General features: G+C 37.6%; 1 protein-coding gene across 1 annotated transcript in view; it reads right to left on the reverse strand.

Annotated features, from left to right (window-relative positions):
* PXDNL (peroxidasin like) overlaps positions 1-22257 on the reverse strand; it is a 507553-nt gene that overhangs the window by 140332 nt on the left and 344964 nt on the right. The window contains exons 9-10 of the mRNA XM_035011137.1: positions 13706-13875; positions 9596-9862 (exon numbers count right to left, since the gene is read on the reverse strand). Coding sequence (XP_034867028.1) covers positions 9596-9862; positions 13706-13875 — 437 coding nt within the window. The remainder of the gene's footprint in view (positions 1-9595; positions 9863-13705; positions 13876-22257) is intronic.

The following is a 22257-nucleotide window of genomic DNA, read 5'->3' on the forward strand; positions in this document are numbered from 1 at the left end:
GTAAAATGACCAATTTGCTAGATCAATGGAGAAATTTTGATCTAATGGGAAGAAAACCCAGAAGAGCTAAGCATCACAAAGGCAGGTAGTGTAGGCTGGAGGAATTCAACAGAAATAATGAGTTTGACATTTCTGGGCCTTTCACTTACAATGGTGGCCGTCAGTCCCACCTCCAATACTAACACACCACATGCTTAGATGAAGCGTTTTGCCATTTTATTAAAATCCACCCTTCTGGTGGATTTTACAAAACCCATGACTGTGCTGCCTCATACAAAAAAGCATTTTTATTTACATCATTGGTAACTATAGGCCCTTTCATCTAAGTGCCCCGTGCTGTGATTCACACCTTTCATTGAAGCTGTTTCTTTTTCATTTTATCATTTGTTCAGGCAGTCTAGGGAAGGAAATTAATTTGTGGGCAGTTGTGTTCTTGGCTTAAATAGACGTTAAAAGAACTAAAGAAAATTGACAGAACATCTGTTAAGATGACACAGAAAGGGGGCGCCTGGGTGGCTCAGTTGGTTAAGCGACTGCCTTCAGCTCAGGTCATGATCCTGGAGTCCCTGGATCGAGTCCCACATCGGGCTCCCTGCTCAGCAGGGAGTCTGCTTCTCCCTGTGACCCTCCCCCCTCTCATGTGTTCTCTCTCATTCTCTCTCTCTCTCAAATAAATAAATAAAATCTTAAAAAAAAATGACACAGAAAGGGTACATCTTAAAATATTTAGTCTATGCACTAGGCAAATAAAAGAAGCCTCTTATAAATGTATCAAATGATTAATGGGCCACATCAAGACCGATTAAAAATCTCGATACATAGACCTACAAGTAACCCAACTACACAGTTGCAAGAGACAAAAGATAATCAGGTGGCAATTTCAGTGCATATTGCCTAGTAAAAAGAAATCGTTAGTGCATTGTGGTATGAAAAATGAACAGCACCATAAATGTCAGAGTTCACTTAGACGTGAACTGATACAGATGAAAAAATAGAAGTAGAAACTAAATGCAAGAAGCTGAGACACAGAAGATTAGATCAGTATGAAATAAAGGAGCCTGTGGGAGTGAAATTAGGCATTATGCTTCTAAACACCAGATATTAAATATAAAATAATGCAAGCAAAAAAGACCCCAAATACTATTTCTTTGGAAGCATTTTCAATCCTGACATATGGAAAGTCTAAACATAATGTTTGAGTCCTTTAAAAGTAATTTCCCCCAGGAGTTAACAAAGACATCAAGAAAAAAAATTCATTTCTACACCTTTGTAGCACATAGAAAATGTTTTTCATGGTATTAACATTTCTAGGGGAAACACAATGTTTTCCTCAGATGTATGAACGGAAACAAGGAATTATTGGTCTATTGCTACTTAAAGAGTTGATGTTAAGCAAAAACAACTTGGAAAACATTTACCAAATGCTGAAAACCCAGGATGGATGAAGTACTGTGACTTCTAGTGGGACGATTCCTCTGCTCCCCAGAAGCCAGCACTCACAGTCCCAAAATTGCCCCAACTCCATGTTTCAAAACTGTCTTCATGGAGTGCCTGGGTGGCTCAAGTCATTTAAGCATCTGCCTTCAGCTCTGGTCATGATCCCAGGGCCCTAGGAGGTTCAGGTCATGATCCCAGGGTCCTGGGAAGCTCAGATCATGAGTTCAGGGTCTTGGGATGGAGCCCTGCATCAGGCTCCCTACCCAAAGGGGAGGATGCTTCTCTCTCTGCCCCTCCCCCCAACTCATTCCCTCTCTCTCTCTCTCTCACTTATGTAGAAATCTTAAGAAAATAAAAATAAAAAAATAAACTGTTTTGATTCTATGTTTCCCAGTGTCTGGTTTTTTGCTAGGTAACATCTTATGCAAATATGTTATGTCTTAAGTAAATTATAATGTTCATGGCTGCAGGAAGCCCTTAAAATGCATCACTATAAATTGTTGTATGTTTGTCAGCTAATGAAAACCGGTTTGGGGTACAACAGGACTTTTGGTATCATTCCAATAAGACTTATATTCTGATGTTTACTAAACCTCTTAGCCCAGGTGTAGGAGACATGGATTTCGTCTAGTGCCAGGAATTCAGCTAGATAGGGATCAAACCATTCTGAACACCTACGAACTCAACAGGAGATCGAGGAAAAGCATAGCAACTCTCTGAGCAGAAAAATGACCACTTTCTGGAAGGTAGGACGTGTGGAGAAGTGAATCCGAGGCGATATTTGGGAGGATAGACAGCAGGGGAGGGGGCCTCCATCGGCCACTTCTGGCAAGTGGTAGAGCCGCAGAGCATAAAATTGGAACTTTTAGAAGTCAGCTCCGCTGAGGGATGTCGCTCCAGTGGCTAAGTGGGGGGTGGAACCCTCTTGGGACAGTGTGGTCTCAGGACCCTCAGGGTCACAGAAAGACCAGGGGTGCCTGAGTGCAGCAGAGCTCCCAGGTATCGGAGCAAGGAAGCCAGCTGCTGAGACAGAGCCTAGGAGTGGGCTCTCAGTTCGGGGTTGCCATAAACCATGACCCACGGCACAGTCAGATCTTTTCCAGCAGGGACCCAACAAGCAGCAGATCTGGGGAGACTCCCCTTCCTCCCCTGGGAAGAGTGGCATGGGAGCACACCGCAGGGATCTGCTGGGTTTGGAGACTCCACATGGGGTCATGTGCCAGAGATAGAAATGCTCGGTCACAGGCCGGGTGGGCACAGAGTGTGGCCAGAGAACAGGGAAATGGAAGTGACTGACTGCTTTTCTCTGGGGGCTCACTGAGGAGTGGGGGCCCAAGTTCTCGGATCCTCCAGGGCAGCAATTAGGAGGCCGCCATTTTCACAATCATCCTCCAAAGCTGTAGGGAAAGTTTGTAGGGAACACAAGCTCCCAAGAGCAAACCCAAGCAAATAACTTAGCCTGGATCCAGCAAGGGCGGGGCAATTCCGCCTCCAGCAAAGACATTTGGGAGCCATGGCAACAGACCCCTCCCCCAGAAGATCAGCTAGAATAGCCAGTCAAGACCAAGTTTACAAATCAATGAGAACGGCAGAACTCCAGCACTAGGGGAATACTGAACATAGAATTCACAGCTTTTTCCCCATGATTCTTTAATCTTTCAAAGTTAATTTTTTTTAACTGTCTTTTCTCTCTTTTTTTTGAATTTTTCTTTTACCCTTTTTCAACCAACATCTTATCAATCCCTTTTTTAAAAAATCTTTTTTATTTTTCAGTTTTAGAGTCATATTCGATCCCTTCATAGTAGTTACCCTTATTTTTGATATATATATATATATATGTTGTTCTCTTTAAAATGTTGAGATACAGTTTCTTCTTAACAGATCAAAATATACCCTAAATCTCTAGTGTATGGCTTTGTTCTAGTGTCCTGCCTGATCACATTCTCTCCTTTTTTTTTTAAATCTTCTTTCTTTTTTCAACCAATTTCTAATCTTATCAATGCCTTTTATAAAATCTCATAATTTTCATCTTTACAGTCATATTCCCTCCCTTCATAGTATTAACCCTTATTTTTGTACATATATAAGTTTCTCTTTCTTTAAAATTTTGGGAGGCACTTTCTTCTAACCGACCAAAATACAAATACAAAATACACCCAAACTCTAGTGTGTGGCACTGATCTATGCACCAGCCTGATCATATTTGATCATATTCTGTTTTTTGTTTTGTTTTGTTTTGTTTTTGTTTGTGTTTATCTTTCTCTTTTTTTCTTTCTTTCCCTTTATTTTCCCCCAGTTTCAGGTCTTTTCTGATTGTTTAGTGTTTATTTTCTGGGGATGTTGGTACCCTGTTAGCATTTTGTTCTCTCATTCATCTATTCTCCTCTGGACAAAATGACAAGATGGAAAAAAATCACCTCAACAAAAAGAACAAGAGGCAGTACCGACTGCCAGGGACCTAATCAATATGGACATTAGTACAATGTTGGAACTAGAGTTCAGAATGATGATTTTAAAGACACCAGCCAGGCTTGAAAAAGCATGGAAGATATTAGAGAAACCCTTTCTGGAGAAATAAAAGAACTAAAATCTAACCAAGTCAAAATCAAAAAGGCAATTAATGAGGTGCAATAAAAAATGGAGGCTCTAACTGCTAGGATAAATGAGGCAGAAGAGAGAATTAGTGATATAGAAGACCAAATGGTGGGGAACAAAGAAGCTGAGAAAAAGTGAGATAAACAACTACTGCATCATGAGGGCAGAATTTGAGGGATAAGCAATACCATAAGATGAAACAACATTAGAATAATTGGGATCCCAGAAGAAGAAGGTAGGGGCAGAAGGTATATTTCAGCAAATTATAGCAGAGAACTTCCCTAATTTGGAGAGGAAACAGGCATCAAAATCCAGGAGGCACAGAAAACCCCACTCAAAATCAATAAAAATAGGTCAATGCCCTGACATCTAATAGTAAAACTGACGAGTCTCAGAGGCAAAGAGAAAATCCTGAAAGCAGCTTGGGAGAAGATATCTGTAACCTACAATGGTAGAAACATTAGATTGGCAACAAACCTATCCACAGAGACCTGGCAGGCCAGAAAGGACTGACATGATATATTCAGAGCACTAAATGAGAAAAATATGCAGCCAAGAATACTATATCCAGCTAAGCTGTCATTGAAAATAGAAGGAGAGATCAAAAGCTTCCAGGACAAACAAAAACTAAAGGAATTTGCAAACACAAAACTAGCCCTACAAGAAATATTGAAAGGGATCCTCTAAGCAAAGAGAGAGCCTAAAAGCAACATAGAACAGAAAGGAACACAGACAACATACAGTAACAGTCACCTTACAGGCAATACAATGGCACTAAATGCATATCTTTCGATAGTTACCCTGAATGTAAATGGGCTAAATGCCCCAATCAAAAGACACAGGCTATCAGATTGGATAAAAAAAAAAAGACCCATCGATATGCTGTCTGCAAGAGACTCATTTTAGACTCAAAGATGCCCCCAGATTGAAAGTGAAGAGGTGGAAAACCATTTACCATGCTAAAGGACACCAAATGAAAGCTGGGGGGGGGGGGCAATCCTTATATCAGACAAATTAGATTTTAAACCAAGGATTGTAATAAGAGATGAGGAAGGACACTATATCCTACTTAAAGGGTCTAATCAACAAGAAGATCTAACAATTGTAAATATCTATGCCCCTAACATGGGAGCAGCCATTATATAAGGCAATTAATAACAAAAGCAAAGAAACACATCAACAACAATACAATAATAGTGGGGGACTTTAACACACCCTTCAATGAAATGGACAGATCATCTAAGCAAAAGATCAACAAGGAAATAAAAACTTTAAATGACACACTGGACCAAATGGACTTCACAGATCTATTCAGAACATTCCATCACAAAGCAACAGAATACACATTCTTCTCTAGTAGTAGAAGAATTCATGGAACACTCTCCAGAATAGATCACATCCTAGGTCACAAATCAGGTCTCAACTGGTACCAAAAGATTGGAATCATTCCCTGCATATTTTCAGACCACAATGCTTTGAAACTAGAACTCAATCACAACAGGTACATTAGAAAGATTTCAAATACATGGACGCTAAAGAGCATCCTACTAAAGAATGAATGGTTCAACCAGGAAATTACAGAACACTTTAAAAAAATCATGGAAAGAAATGAAAATGAAAACACAACTGTTCAAAATCTTTGGAATGCAGCAAAGGCAGTCCTAAGAGGAAAGTATATAGCAATACAAGCCTTTCTCAAGAAACAAGAAAGGTCTCAAGTACACAACCTAACCCTACACCTAAAGGAACTAGAGAAAGAACAGCAAATAAACTTAAACCCAACAGGAAAAGAGAAATAAAAAAGATCAGAGCAGAAATCAATGAAATAGAAACCAAAAGAACAGTAGAACAAATCAATGAAACTAGGAGCTGTTTTTTTGAAAGAATTAACAAGATTGATAAACCCCTGGCGAGGCTTATCAAAAAGAAAAGAGAAATGACCCAAATCAACAAAATCATGAATAAAAGAGGAGAGATCACAACCAGCACCAAAGAAATACAAACAATTATAAGAACATATTATGAGCAACTCTATGCCAGCAAATTAGATAACCTGGAAGAAATGGATGCATTCCTAAAGATGTATCAACAAGCAAAACTGAACCAGGAAGAAATGGAAAACCTGAACAGACCTATAACCACTAAGGACATTGAAGCAGTCATCAAAAATCTCCCAACAAACAAAAGTCCAGGGCCAGATGGCTTCCCAGGGGAATTCTACCAAACATTTCAAGAAGAATTAATACCTACTCTGAAACTGTTCCAAAAAATAGAAATGGAAGGAGAACTTCCAAACTTGTTTTATGAGGCCAGCATTACCTTGATCCCCAAACCAGACAAAGACCCCATCAAAAAGGAGAATTACAGACCAATAACCCTGATGAAAATGAATGCAAAAATTCTGACCAAAATACTAGCCAATAGGATCCAACAGTACATTGAAAGGATTATTCACCATGACCAAGTGGGATTTATCCCTGGGATGCAAGGTTGGTTCAACATCTGCAAATCAAAAAACTTTTGAAAAGTACAGCATCCTTTCTTGATCAAAACTCTTCAGAGTATAGGGATAGAGGGTACATACCTCAATATCATAAAAGCCATCTAGGAAAAACCCATAACGAATATCATTCTCAATGTGGGAACACGGCAGGGATGTGCACTATCACCACTGTTATTCAACATAGTATTAAATGTCCTAGCCACAGTAATAAGAAAACAAAAAGAAATAAAAGGCATCCGAATCAGTGAAGAAGTCAAACTCTCACTCTTTGCAGATGATATGATACTTTATGTGGAAAACCCAAAAGACTCCACCCCAAAACTGCTAGAACTCATAGAGGAATTCAATAAAGTGGCAGGATATAAAATCAATGTACAGAAATCAGTGGCATTCCTATACACTAACAACAAGACAGAAGAAAGAGAAATTAAGGAGTTGATCCCATTTACAATTGCACCCAAAACCATAAGATACCTAGGAATAAATCTAACCAAAGAGGTAAAGAATCTGTACTCAGGAAACTATAAAATACTCATGAAAGAAATTGAGAAAGGCACAAAGAAATGGAAAAACGTTCCACGCTCATGGATTGGATAAACAAATATTGTGAAGAAGTCAATGCTACCTAGAGAAATCTACACATTCAATGCAATCCCCATCAAAATACCATCCACTTTTTTCAAAGAAATGGAACAAATAATCCTAAAATTTGTATGGAACCAGAAAAGACCCCAAATAGCCAGAGGAATGTTGAAAAAGAAAAGAAAAGCTGGCGGCATCACAATTCTGGACTTCAAACTCTATTACAAAGCTGTCATCATCAAGACAGTATGGTACTGGCAAAAAACAGACACATAGATCAATGAAACAGAATAGAGAGCCCAGAAATGGAACCTCAACTTTATGGTCAACTAATCTTCAACAAAGCAGGAAAGAAAGTCCAGTGAAAAAAAGACAGTCTCTTCAACAAAGGGTATTGGGAAAATTGGACAGCCACATGCAGAAGAATGAAACTGGACCATTTCCTTACACCACACACAAAAATAGACTCAAAATAGTTGAAAGACCTAAATGTGAGACAGGAGTCTATCAAAATCCTAAAGGAGAACACAGGCAGCAACCTCTTTGACCTCAGCTGCAGCAACTTCTTCCTAGAAACATCACCAAAGGCAAGGAAAGCAAGGGCAAAAATGAGCTATTGGAACTTCATCAAGATAAAAAGCTTTTGCACAGCAAAAGAAACAGTCAACTAAACCAAAAGACAACCGACAGAACGGGAGAAGATATTTGCAAATGACATATCAGATAAAGGACTAGTATCCAAAATCTATAAAGAACTTATCAAACTCAACACCCAAAGAACAAATGATCCAATCAAGAAATGGTCAGAAGACATGAACAGACACTTTTCCAAAGAAGACATCCAAATGGCCAACAGACACATGAAAAAGTGCTCAACATTGCTTGGCATTAGGGAAATCCAAATCAGAACCTCAATGAGATATCACCTCACACCAGTCAGAATAGCTAAAATTAACAAGTCAGGAAACGACAGATGTTGGCGGGGATGTGGAGAAAGGGGAATCCTCCTACACTGTTGGTGGGAATGCAAACTGGTGCAGCCACTCTGGAAAACAGTATGGAGGTTCTTCAAGAAGTTGAAAATAGAGCTACCATATGATCCAGCAATTGCACTACTGGGTATTTAACCCAAAGATACAAATGTAGGGATCCAAAGGGGCACGTGCACCCTGATGTTTACAGCAGCAATGTCCACAATAGCCAAACTGTGTAAAGAGCCAAGATGTCCATCAACAGATGAATGGATAAAGAAGATGTGGTATATATATATACAATGGAATATTATGCAGTCATCAAAAGGAATGAAATCTTGCCATTTGCAATGATGTGGCTGGAACTGGAGAGTGTTATGCTGAGCGAAATAAGTCAATCAGAGAAAGACATGTATCATATGACCTCACTGATATGAGGAATTCTTAACTCAGGAAACAAACTGAGGGTTGCTGGAGTGGTGGGAGGTGGGAGGGATGGGGTGGTGGGTGATAGACATTAGGGAGGGTATGTGCTATGGTGAGCTCTATGAATCATGCAAGACTGTTCAATCACAGATCTGTACCTCTGAAACAAATAATACATTATATGTTTAAAAAACAAGAAGAAGAAGAAGGAGATAGCAGGGGGGGAAATCGGAGGGGAAATGAACCATGAGAGATGATGTACTCTGAAAAACTGAGGGTTCTAGAGGGGTGGACGTTGGGAGGATGGGTTAGCCTGGTGATGGGTATTAAAGAGGGCATGTTCTGCATGGAGCACTGGGTGTTATACACAAATAATGAATCATGGAACACTACAGCAAAAACTAATGACGTAATGTATGGTGATTAACATAATATAATTAAAAAAAAAAAACTAAACCTCTTAGCCCACAAGGAGTGTTGAGTATCTGTGCTCACACATGCACATGCACCTAAACCCACACACACAACCACCACAACAGACAGGGAAAGGCAGCCCAGTTCAGAACAAAAGCAGAGCAGAAAAACATGAGTTCTTTACAACAGGATTACATGCCCATGCATATATATTATTTATAGTGTTCAGAATCGTTTTATTACTGCTTTTGTTACCCATCCCAGGCCCATAAGAGCCAGCAGCATAGTTCTAAGCTATGTCAGTAGGCAGCTTGGTAAGTGATTATGAACATCGGGCACAGCATTTTCACTTTCATATCTGAAGTGTCTTTCCTACATCTGTGAAGTATCCTGAAGCACAAATATCTTTTGACAGTTTGCTGCCAAATGACTTCATCTCTTTTGTTGCTAATGGTTGATTATAACATCTGGATAAAGACTGAAGTGAAAAAAAATCCAAGTTTTAATATGAAGCAGATTAGTTTTGAAAATTCTATTATGTCAAAAATAAATGGCAAATACAAAAATCTCTTCACTGATTTACATGACATTATTTTTTTTAGGTTGAAAAATAATTTTCTGAATGTGGCAGCATGAACATTTCAATCATGACCCCTTGCTCCCATACCTTGTACAATTATGTTTGCTGTAGCTTGAACAGAGCCTTCATTATTGTCGGCATGACAGGTAAATTGACCATGATCCTGCAGGGTGACATTCTGCAAGTATAGTCCTCCAGAAGTAGCCAGGTGCCTGGATCCATCCAGGGCCTCTCCACTGCCCCTAGTCCAAGTAACATGGGGGTGTGGGTGGCCTGTGGCCATACATTCCAAAGTTGTGCTGGTGCCAATTAAAACCTCTGTGTCCTGGGGCTGGATTATAAAACTAGGCTTGGCTAAAGGAAAGAGAAAAACAAAACAAAATACAACCAGTAGCAGTTAAGAAGTTTTATTTATTCTACATTGTGGGGGTTTTTTTAAGATTTTTTATTTTTTTTTATTAGAGAGAGAGAGTACAAGCCGGGGGAGCAGCAGACAGAGGGAGAGGGAGAAGCAAGCTCCCCACCAAGCAGAGGGTTGGACTTGGGGCTTGATCCCAGGACCCGGGGATCATGACCTGAGCCAAAGGCAGATGCTGAGCCACCCAGGCACCCCTCTACACTGTGGTTCTTAAAATTTTTGTCAATTTCAAAATTCCTTTATACTAAAATATTATATACATACATTAAATTCTCAAATAGTTAAATCTAAAACATTTGGGTCTTAAATCTAGATTGATATAAATGTGCAATTTTTTTAGTAGATTGCTTCCCTTGATGCCATCATCACAGACACTGCTAGTGCCCACCTATTTTTTATTTTAGGGGCTAAGTGTTCAAATTAGCCTTCTCAGACTCTCTTGCAGTTAAGGGTATCCATGTGACACAGTTCTACCAGTGAGATGTAGGCACACGTCCCTGAAAGAGTTTTCTTCCCATATAAAAGAACAGTTTAACTAGTCATTGCCTTTACTCCTGTTTGCTACCTGGCACTCAGGCATGAGTTTGGGTTACAAGAGCCAACTTGGGCCACGAGGTGACAATTATGAAATGGAGAAAAAGGTCTCAATGCAAAGGACTGAAGAATAGAAAGATATCATTGGAGTATTGGGCTAATGTGGCAGCTCTGTCCAGACTCCTGCACTGCTTGTGGCATACGAATAAACCACATTCCCAGGTGCACATGTGCACACGTTCACACACACACACACACACACACACACACTGTGTTTAAGCCATTTCTCATCAAATTTTGTGTCACTTTCAGCCAAATATAATACAAATTGACTTGCTAAGTATCCTTGTAAATACAAAATTTAGACTTCCATATGGAGTGTTCCACTCACTGATTCATAAGAGTTTCATCTTTTCTGGAAATCTCAAGCAGAAATTAAATACTTATGAGGATGTTAAACATGCTTAGTTACTGGGTCTAATTTTGGGGGGCTCCTTAATTTCTGAGATGAATATACCATTAAGAGTAGAGAGAAATTTATTTAATCTAATTCAACAAGCAAGATTTAATTTAATTTTAACAATATTGAATGCCTTAAGTTAGATAAAATGCTAAATGTTGGGAAGATACAAAGATGCACAGGATACTCCTTTCTTCATAAGCTTATGCTTTAGCTACAAGGACAGAAGACAAACCACATAATCTGAAGAACTACAACATACCTTGGAAATCATTATATTACAGTAAGGTATAAAGTGCTATAGAGAAATGGAAAGAACTATTATAATAATTGAGGCATGAAAGGTTTTTGAAGTGAATCAATGGCAGTGGAAATGAAAAGGAAGACAATCTGATACATCTTGGAACCAAATTTCTAGAGACTTGATGAAGACAAGATAGCAATGGAGGCTGAATCTGAAGTTTTGGGAAGATAATAATATCAACAGTGATGGAAAACATAAGATGGAGTGCAGGTGAATGTGCTTGAGGAACATAAAACATTCACATTTGAAAATGAACAATAGTGCTCACTTTGGCAGCACATATACTAAAAATGAACAATAAGACAGTAGTGAGATCAATCTAAATCTCAGGAAAGATACCAGCAATAAAATCTTTGAAGTGTACATTAATTACTCAAGTTGGATGTTTGGGAATTGCTTTAAAACTCAAGGAGAGCTCAATGGAGGAAGAAGAAATGTGGTTAGGGCAGGCAGAATGGACAAAAAGCAGGTGGGGAGGGTGTGAGTAATGGCACAGTTGAGGCAGGCTGAAGGCCTTGGGAAAGAAGGAGAGGACCTTCAGAAAGGATCAGGAGGAAGTGGTGCCCAGAAGTCAAAGTAGGAATACTCCAGTGTGCAGTGTCAGGCTTGACCTGGAGGGCAAAGTGAATGACACTTTGGAAGGAGCTAGTGGGTTTGCCAATCAGAAATTACTGACGAACTCTGTAAGGAATTCCCATATTCAGTCAATCTCTGATTGAAATGTATTATTTCTCCTGGAATAACGCTTCATTCAGGGATGTTTTCTCTACTCCCTCCATCACTGCCAATGTCACTACTCTCCTCTGCATCGTCACCACAGTCGCTGACCTCCTCACCTTACTCTGTCCTCCTGCTTGTCCTCCAAACTGCTGCTTGGGAGATCTTTGTAACAGAGAAATCTAATTTTGAAACACTTAGAGTACAGTCATGAATGTTCAACTCTGCCTTACAATTCATCAAATCTCATGTAATTCCCAACCCTTCATCTGTATCATCCAGACATCCAGAACTTCATGTCTTGAATGTGCGCTGCTCTCTACCTTTCCTGCCCTTTCTACTAAGATAAGGTTTCAATCCTATTTATCTGGCTGTTTTCTACTTCTTGCTTTCAGCTTAGATGTCACTGGTCCTGGAAAATCCTTCCATGAATGAACACAGATCTCCAAGTCTGATCTAAGTGCTCCTCCTCTGTCAGGGGTCTATTGGAGCTGGCTCTGGAAAGCCAGTTATCAAATTTTTGGAATTTTTCAAACTGACAGTTAAGCATAGCCACTATTAAAAATTAAATTACATAAACTTACAACTAAATAAATCTCATTAATATCAAAGATAAATTCTGACATTTACCACTTCTAATTATTTTGCATTTTACTATGATCTAAGGTCTTGAGATTATTGTGTCTGCATGGTGGAAATACTATGCAATGGTGTACTACTACACATCTCTTCCTAACTCCAAATTCAGTGATGTCATGTCAATCATTGGCAAATACTGCAAATTGGGGCTTTGCCCTCACCCCCAGAGCCAGTTTTTAAACATTTACCAGTGGGATATCTGGATTGGCTCACAGTTAAGTGTCCAACTCTTGATTTCAGCTCAGGTCATGATCTCAGGGTTATGAGATCAAGCCCCCGCATGTTGGATCATGTGCTCAGCAGGGAGTCTACGTGAGACCCTCTCACTTCCTCTTCCTCTGCCCCTTCCATCCCTGTGCATAGGTGTGCTCTCTCTCTCTAAAATAAATAAATAAATCTTTTAAAAATAAATAAATAAATAAACAAACAAACATTTACCAGCACACAACTATCCTTTCTGCTTCTATCCCCTTTCCTTATCCATCATAAAACTTACCATTTTGTTGAATTATGGCTATCATCTAATAGACTATAGACTCAGTAAAGTAAGACATAGTGTCTCACTATTTCCATCACCTTCCTGATAATGATATTACTAAAAAATCTGTCATAGCTATTGTGTCTGTTAAGCCACTGAAATTATGGCAAAGCAAAGCTCCTGGAAAGTTAAAGGAGCATAGGTTGTTAACTATACCATCTTCAATGGCTAGCTCAGTGCACATTCAATAAATGTGTTGAGTGAATTAATTATGAATGAATAATTAAATTATTTGTTAGAAAGGTTGATAATCCTGCCTAGGTACCACTGATTCCCTCTGAGGATGCTGGGTCATCTTCTGAGGAAGCTGGATGGGTAATCAAAAAGACAATGAAAGCCTTGGGACAGCACCTATTGTGACTAGAAAAGAATAGAACTAAGGCAAGAAATTAAAATAAACTTCAGGAGAAAAAAACCTCAAGTTTTAGTAAAAAATTAGGAAGTGATAGACAATGGCAACTGTTTCACTTTTAAGCATTCCATACCTTAAAGAAGCAATATGAAGTCATTTTCTAGTGCAAATAACTATGGAGAACGGATGCATTTACATTAAGTTCAATCGGGGGGGGGGGGGGGGGGAGTTGTACCTGGAGGACTGGAGTATCTGAGCATGGCATTCTGTGTCTTGACCTCCCCAGCTGAGTTTCTGGCCATACACTGATATTCACCTTGGTCTGACTCACGAGTGTTTCGTATCATGAGTGTCCCATCATCAAACAAGTTAAGTCGAGTATCATCTTCCAAATCCAATGAGTGGCTGGAAATACACATTTTACATACATATTATTTAATCCTAATCATATTGAAAACACCAGGAATGAAAATATAGTACCTTATAAATATGTTTTATTTACATCAACTTGTTGATTTCTAAATTGTCTTAATAATTCAGATCATTTTAATTTAAATCCTAGTAGCCCCTTCCTATTTCTGAGATTGTATCCTAAACACAGGTTTCAAGTCAAGACATGATAGAAAAGAAGGAGATTTAAATGTCCAGCTTTCCAAGGCAGCATGAATTTGAACACTGAAGCCATCTCTCCAATATGAAACATACTTCAGCACATTGTTATACCTCTGAATTCCTATTTTTTAAAAAAGTGGAATCATCAGTTGGTGATATGTAAGCTTTTCACCTCTTTTCTGTGAGTCATTCAGTATGCACTTATATTTTGTTGAAGAGTAGGGAAATATTCATATTTAAGGCAACATAGCTCACAGCCGAGGACAATTATACAACATGGCATTAAATAAGCACACCCATTTACCCAGTTGTTGGAGGTTAGGCCCTCTTAACTGAACTGGACCATTTTGGAGATACTAGAAAAATGCTGTTTATCAGTTGAAATGGAATATCCATTGAGCACAGTAGTGAAGATTATCATCCAGAAAGTTCAGACATCAGTAATGTGTTTTTTGGGGGTTATCTTTAGCAATAAATGCAAAGCTACTGACACATAAATATATGTCAGAAGTTTCAACAGAATTTTTTTTGTCTTACCAGAGTATTTTTTCCCTTTAAAAATACTGAATAATCATGTGTGAGGAGGAATATAGATGTTCACATGAGTATGCTTAGTACTATAAAAATATTAAACATAAAAAATTTCCCACAACATACATTCATCACTCAATAGGTATTTATTAAACACTTACTATATGTCACCCATCAATAACACCCTTAATAGAGGAAAAAGCCCATTGAGAGGATTTCATTTATTTCTTTTATAATTTGTTTGTTTTACAAAGCAAATGGCTTCCAAATAAACATTTGTCCTACTAATTTAAAAATGTGCCAACACTGAAGAGTAATAACTCATCTTTTCATATATGTAAAAACTAAAGCATGTTAAGTTAAAGAGATGGAGAAACCATCCTTATTCAGCAGTTTTCATCACAAGGGATAAAGAGGCACATAATGGCCAAATTTCATATCCATTCTTTTAGAGTGGAGCAGAAGAGAAGACAGGATAGATAGACACAATCTGTTCTTCTTCGCCCCCTGAAAAGCCTAATTTTAAGAACTACCAGTTAGTCAATGAGAACTTCAAGTTGCTATTTTTGAAGAGATTAGCTTTATGAAAAACTATATTGCTTTTGAAAGGCCAGCAATGCAAAGCATAAGAAACTACATCCTAGATATTCCTGTAAATATAGACTGCCACAACTACTCAGTGTTCCTCAGCCAGGAACATGCAATGAACATCAGAAAACATGTTTGTTTGTTTGTTTTTTTAAGTGCACAAATTCAAAAGTCTTATTTAGTATTAAATGAATTACTTTAAACACAATTCTAAAATCATCTAACCTTGAACCCAAATAAGCCTACTTGCAAAGGAACATGCCAGCAATAATGGAATTTCACCTTTTCCAAAGATGAATTAGTTTCCTTAAAATTTGTTCCAGGAGCTTCTGAGCTGGTAAACACATAGAGATTTAGGTAGTGTCACACTCAGAAAGCATAGAAGCTCGCCACATACCTTGCCCTATGCATCTTTTCCATCTGGCTGTTCCTGAGTTATACCCTTTTTATAATAAACTATAATTTAACTCTTCCCAACTCCTTGGAATGATATGACAGACACAGTCCCTTCCTTCATGGAGGCAGTCTTGTAAAAGGATAGACTAGTACAACATGGCATTTGTCTCAGCCTCCATGTGATGGAGAATTCAGACAAAAGAAAAAGAGGGAGAAGAGGAGGAGGAGGAGAAAAATAGTTGCATACACATATTACACACAGAGAAATAAAGCAAATGTGGCGAAAAATATTTTTGTTCTAAAACTGACTCCTAAAATATCAAAAGTTACAAAATGTGTACATGATATCTATCTTCTGACTAGACAGTGCAAGAGAATTCACCAATTTTCACTCTTTAGAGTGATTTAACACCAACAGCAGCACATCACACCCATAAGTTTAAAATGCCCCATTCCTTTTCCTGGTTACTTCCCCCTTTGTTCCTATCTTCTTCACTACACTGATAAAAGTTGTTTGCTCATGAATCATGATGTTCCTTCAAAAATTCAAAACAAGTCTTCATGATTCAATATACATATCACATTGTCAATTTGATGCAAACCAAGTAGCAATCATATGTAAAAACACAAAGGTTTGCTTAAGTAGAATTTAACTAGCCTTTTTCTCTTGAAAATGTGCCAATAAACACATTTGATTTATTAAAGGCAATTCATTGCAGCAAGCATTTATTAAGTGCTTTCTAAGAATTAGGCCCTGTGGCTAGGTACCAGAAATATAAAGATGAATAAGTTATCATCTATGCCCATAAATTTAAAATATCTTCCACATAAGAAGGAATATAGTGAAAAACTATAAGCAGAATGTAATTATAAGGCTTGTTTGTAATCTATTGTAACTATTGTACTAATATTTGCCACAGTTTCATTTTTTTTAAATGGCCAAAATTCCCACAATCTAGAACCTCAACATTAAGAAAAACATGGTTGGTTTAGAAACCTCTTTAGTATTGTGACTATCTTGCTCAACATCTAGTGGCACTCGAAGATTATAAATTAAAAGCCAAAGTCATAGCCTTCCAGTTGTTTGCAATCTTTTCCTCTTATACTCATAGGTAAAACCTCTATTCCAACAAATATGATCTACCCTCTTTCCCAAACCCAATCATAATTGATTTCCATCCTGTGCCTTTACTCATTCGTTCTCCAATTAGAATGCTTTCCCTCCTCTTTGAATTCAATCATTTATTAAAAAATTATTTTGATTATTATTTCTAGGTACTGTAATCACTTTACTCTCCTCCTGAGAAACCTAAAGAATCTCCAAACATCAATAAATGGTTGATTTCTAATTTTATTAAATTATGTTAAAAGAAAAGTGGTCTTTATGAAGTTGGTTCTTTACTATGAGTTGAGATTTTTGTTTCTTTATATGTGATCAATTTTGATAAACATTCTATAGTTACTTGAAAACATAGCATAGTGTAGCTTTTTATGTAGTGGATATATGTGTTACATATAAAACCAGCCTTCCTATGTTGTTCCTATTAATTTTTGTTCTTATTCTTTCTAAGAGAAGAGTACTGCAATTTCTCCCTATAATTGACTTTCTGTCGATTAATCCTGGTAATCCTCTTAATTTTCTTTTATTTTCAGACAGCTACTTTGTTAGGTATACAAAGGTTTGTGAATCTTATCTCCCAGTGAATTGTTGCTTTTATCACTTATGATCTAATGATATGCAATTATACCTTTTTCAAATTTATTTTGGTTGATATTAATCTGGATATATATAGCACCTTTATTTTGTTTAGACAACTTTGCTGTTATGTGTTTACCCATCTAGCTTCCACCTCCCCATATCATAATGTTTTAAATAAACATAAATAGCACATAGCTGAATTTTTTAATTCAATCTTATGTCTTTCAAAAGGCTACTTAATTCTGTGCATTGTTTTTATTAATGTATTTAAGCTTATTTCTGATGAGATATTCTGTTCATTTTCTCTGTCTTTTGCCGTTCCTTTACTTTAATTCTCTCTCTCCTCTCCTTTTGTTGATTGGTCCATTTTTCTTTAATCACTCTTTCGCTTCTCTTAGTATGAAAATTGTATTCTCTTCCTTATCTTAGTATTTTATCATAATTTTTAACAGGCCTCTTGACTTCTCAAAATCCAGTCAATATCATTGTACAATTCAAAAATGAGGCATGAAAAATTATTTATTTATGTCCTCTCTCCTTACAATATTTTTGTTAGTATCATCTAATATTTTACTTCTCTCTTACTTTAAACTTGGTCAATACTTTAACAATCTCAGTTTACTCATATTTATCAACATGTTTAAAAATACTTTGTTTTCACCTTTACTTCTTGCATATCATATCTTCCTTATTTATAATACTTTTCGCAAATATCCCCAAGTAAGCCTCAACTCCTTGAAAATGTCTTTATTTTACTTGTCAGATAATTTAGCTGAATATAAAACTGAAGGAAACTAGATTTTCTTCCCTTTAACAAACTAAATATATGTAATTACCTTCTGGTGTTTAAAGTTAACTATCAGTGTAATTGTTATGCATTGTGGGTAATCTGAAAATTATCTTGGATTGAAAGATTTTATCTCTTTCAATTTTCTTTTTTTAAATTTTATTATGTTATGTTAATCACCATGCATTACATCATTAGTATTTGATGTAGTATACCATGATTCATTCTTTGCGTATAACACCCAGGGCTACATTCAATACCTGCCCTCTTGAATATCCGTCACCAGGCTAACCCATCCCCCCACCCTCCTCCCCTCTAGAACCCTCAGTTTGTTTCTCAGAGTCCATCATCTCTCATGATTCATCTCCCCCTCCGATTCCCCCCCTTCATTTTTCCTTTTCTACTAGCTTCTTTTTTTTTAACATATAATATAATATATGTTTCAGAGGTACAGGTCTGTGATTCAACAGTCTTACACAATTCACAGAGCTCACCATACCACATACCCTCCTGCATATCTATCACCCAGCCACCCCATCCCTCCCACCCCCCCAACTCCTAAAACACTCAGTTTGTTTCCTGAGATTAAAAATTCCTCATATCAGTGAGATCATATGATATTTGTCTTTCTCTGATTGACTTATTTCGCTTAACATAATACCCTCTAGTTCCATCCACGTCATTTCAAATGGCAAGATTTCTTTTTTTTTTTTTGATGGCTGCATAATATTCCATTGTATATATATACCACTTCTTCTTTATCCATTCATCTGTTGATGGACATCTTGGCTCTTTCCATAGTTTGCCTATTGTGGATATTGCTGCTGTAAACATCAGGATGCATGTGCCCATTCGGATCACTACATTTGTATCTTTGGGGTAAATATGCAGTAGTGCAATTGCTGGGTCATATGATAGGACTATTTTCAACTTTTTGAGGAACCTCCATACTGTTTTCCAGATTGCCTACACCAGCTTGCATTCCCACCAACAGTGTAGGAGGGTTCCCCTTTCTCCACATCCCCGCCAACATCTGTCGTTTCCTGACTTGTTAATTTTAGCCATTCTGACTGGTGTGAGGTGGTCTCTCATTGAGGTTTTGATTTGGATTTCCCTGATGCTGAGCGATGTTGAGCACTTTTTCATCTGTCCGTTGGCCATTTGGATGTCTTTTTTGGAAAAATGTCTGTTCTTGTCTTCTGCCCATTTCTTGATTGAATTATTCATTCTTTGGGTGTTGAGTTTGAGAAGTTCTTTATAGCCCTTTATCTGATATGTCATTTGCAAATATCTTCTCCCATTCTGTTGGCTGTCTTTTGGTTTTGTTGACTGTTTACTTTGCTGTGCAAAAGCCTCTTATCTTGATGAAGTCCCAATAGCTCATTTTTGCCCTTGCTTCCTTTGCCTTTGGTGATGTTTCAGGAAGAAGTTGCTGCGGCTGAGGTCAAAGAGGTCACTGCCTGTGTTCTCCTCAAGGATTTTGATGGACTCCTGTCTCACATTTAGGTCTTTCAACTATTTTGAGTCTATTTTTGTGTGTGGTGTAAGGAAAAAGTCAAGTTTCATTCTTCTGCATAAGGCTGTCCAATTTTCCCAACACCATTTGTTGAAGAGACTGTCTTTTTTCCATTGGACATTCTTTCCTGCTTTGTCAAAGATTAGTTGACCACAAAGTTGAGGTTCCATTTCTGGGCTCTCTATTCTGTTCCATTGATCTATGTGTCTGTTTTTGTGCCAGTACCATACTGTCTTGATGATGACAGCTTTGTAATAGAGCTTGAAGTCCGGAATTGTGATGCCACCAGCTTTAAACATTCCTCTGGCTATTCGGGTCTTTTCTGGTTCCATACAAATTTTAGGATTATTTGTTCCATTTCTTTGAAAAAAGTTGGTGTTATTTGATAAGGATTGCATTAAATGTGTAGATTGCTCTAGGTAGCATTGACATCTTCACAATATTTGTTCTTCCAATCCATGAACATGGAACTTTTTTCCATTTCTTTGTGTCTTCCTCAATTTCTTTCATGAGTATTTTAGAGTTTCCTGAGTACAGATTCTTTACCTATTTGGTTAGATTTATTCCTAGGTATCATATGGTTTTGGGTGCAATTATAAATGAGATTGACTCCTTAATTTCTCTTTCTTCTGTCTTGTTCTTAGTGTATAGAAATGCCAATGATTTCTGTGCATTTTCTGCCACTTTACTGAATTCTTGTATGAGTTCTAGCAGTTTTGGAGTGGAGTCTTTTGGGTTTTCCACATAAAGTATCATATCGTCTGCAAAGAGTGAGAGTTTGACTTCTTCTTTGCCTTCAGATGCCTTTCATTTCTTTTTGTTGTCTGATTGCTGTGGCTAGGACTTCTAGTACTATGTTGAATAGCAGTGGTGATAGTGGACATCCCTGCCGTGTTCCTGACCTTAGGGGGAAAGCTCTCAGTTTTTCCACATTGAGAATGATATTTGCTGTGGGTTTTTCATAGATAGCTTTTATGATATTGAGTTATGTACCCTCTATCCCTACACTCTGAAGAGTTTTGATCAAGAAAGAATGCTGTACTTTGTCACATGCTTTTTCAGCATCTATTGAGAGGATCATATGGTTCTTGTTCTTTCTTTTATTAATGTATTGTATCACATTGCTTGATTTGCGGATGTTGAACCAACCTTGCAGCCCAGGAATAAATCCCACTTGGTCGTGGTGAATACTCCTTTTAATGTACTGTTGGATCCTATTGGCTAGTATTTTGGTGAGATTTTTTGCATCCATGTTCATCAGGGATATTGGTCTGTAATTCTCCTCTTTGGTGGGGTCTTTGTCTGGTTTGGGGATCAAGGTAATGCTGGCCTCATAAAACAAGTTTGGAAGTTCTCCTTCCATTTCAATTTTTGGAACAGTTTTAGAAGAATAAGTATTAATTCTTCTTTAAATGTTTGGTAGAATTCCCCTGGGAAGCCATCTGGCCCTAGGCTTTTGTTTGTTGGGAGATTTTTGATGACTGCTTCAATTTCCTTCATGGTTATAGGTCTGTTCAGGTTTTCTATTTCTTCCTGGTTCAGTTTTGGGTGTTGATACATCTCTAGGAATGCATCCATTTCTTCCAGATTATCTGATTTGCTGGCATATAGTTGCTCATATGTTCTTATAATTGTTTGTATTTCTTTGTAGTTGGTTGTGATCTCTCCTCTTTCATTCATGATTTTATTTATTTGGGTCACTTCTCTTTTCTTTTTGGTAAATCTGGCCAGGAGTTGATCAATCTTGTTGATTCTTTCAAAGAACCAGCTCCTAGTTTCATTGATCTGTTCTACTGTTCTTTTGGTTTCTATTTCGTTGATTTCTACTCTGATCTTTATTATTTCTCTTCTCCTGCTGGGTTTAGGCTTTATTTGCTGTTCTTTCTCTAGCTCCTTTAGGTGTAGGGTTAGGTTGTGTATTTGAGATGTTTCTTGTTTCTTGAGAAAGGCTTGTATTGCTATATACTTTCCTCTTAGGACTGCCTTTGCTGCATCCCAAAGATTTTGAACAGTTATGTTTTCACTGTCATTTGTTTCCATGAATTTTTAAAATTCTTCTTTAACTTCCTGTTTGACCTATTCATTCTTTAGTAGGATGCTCTTTAGCCTCCATGTATTTGAGTTCTGACTTTTCTCTTGTGATTGAGTTCTAGTTTCAAAGCATTGTGGTACAAAAATATGCAGGGAATGATTCCAATCTTTTGGCACCTATTGAGACCTGATTTGTGACCTAGGATGTGATCTATTCTGGAGAATGTTCCATGGGCACTAGAGAAGAATGTGTATTCTGTTGCTTTGGAATGGAATGTTCTGAATATATCTGTGAAGTCCATTTGGTCCAGTGTGTCATTTAATGTCATTATTTCCTTGTTAATCTTTTGCTTAGATGATCTGTCCATTTCAGTGATGGAGGTGTTAAAATCCCCTATTGTTGTCAATGTGTTTCTTGATTTTGTTATTAATTGGCTTGTATAAGTGGCTGTTCCTATCTTAGGGGCATAGATATTTACAACTGTTAGGTCTTCTTGTTGGATAGACCCTTTAAGTAGGATACAATGTCCTTCCTTATCTCTTATTATAGTCTTTGGTTTAAAATCTAATTTGTCTGATATTTGGATTGCCACCCCAACTTTCTTTTGGTGTCCATTAGCATGGTAA

Source organism: Mirounga leonina, unplaced genomic scaffold (assembly GCF_011800145.1).
Source record: "Mirounga leonina isolate KUSES-001 unplaced genomic scaffold, KU_Mleo_1.0 Mir_165, whole genome shotgun sequence".
In the NCBI taxonomy this organism is placed as follows: domain Eukaryota; kingdom Metazoa; phylum Chordata; class Mammalia; order Carnivora; family Phocidae; genus Mirounga; species Mirounga leonina.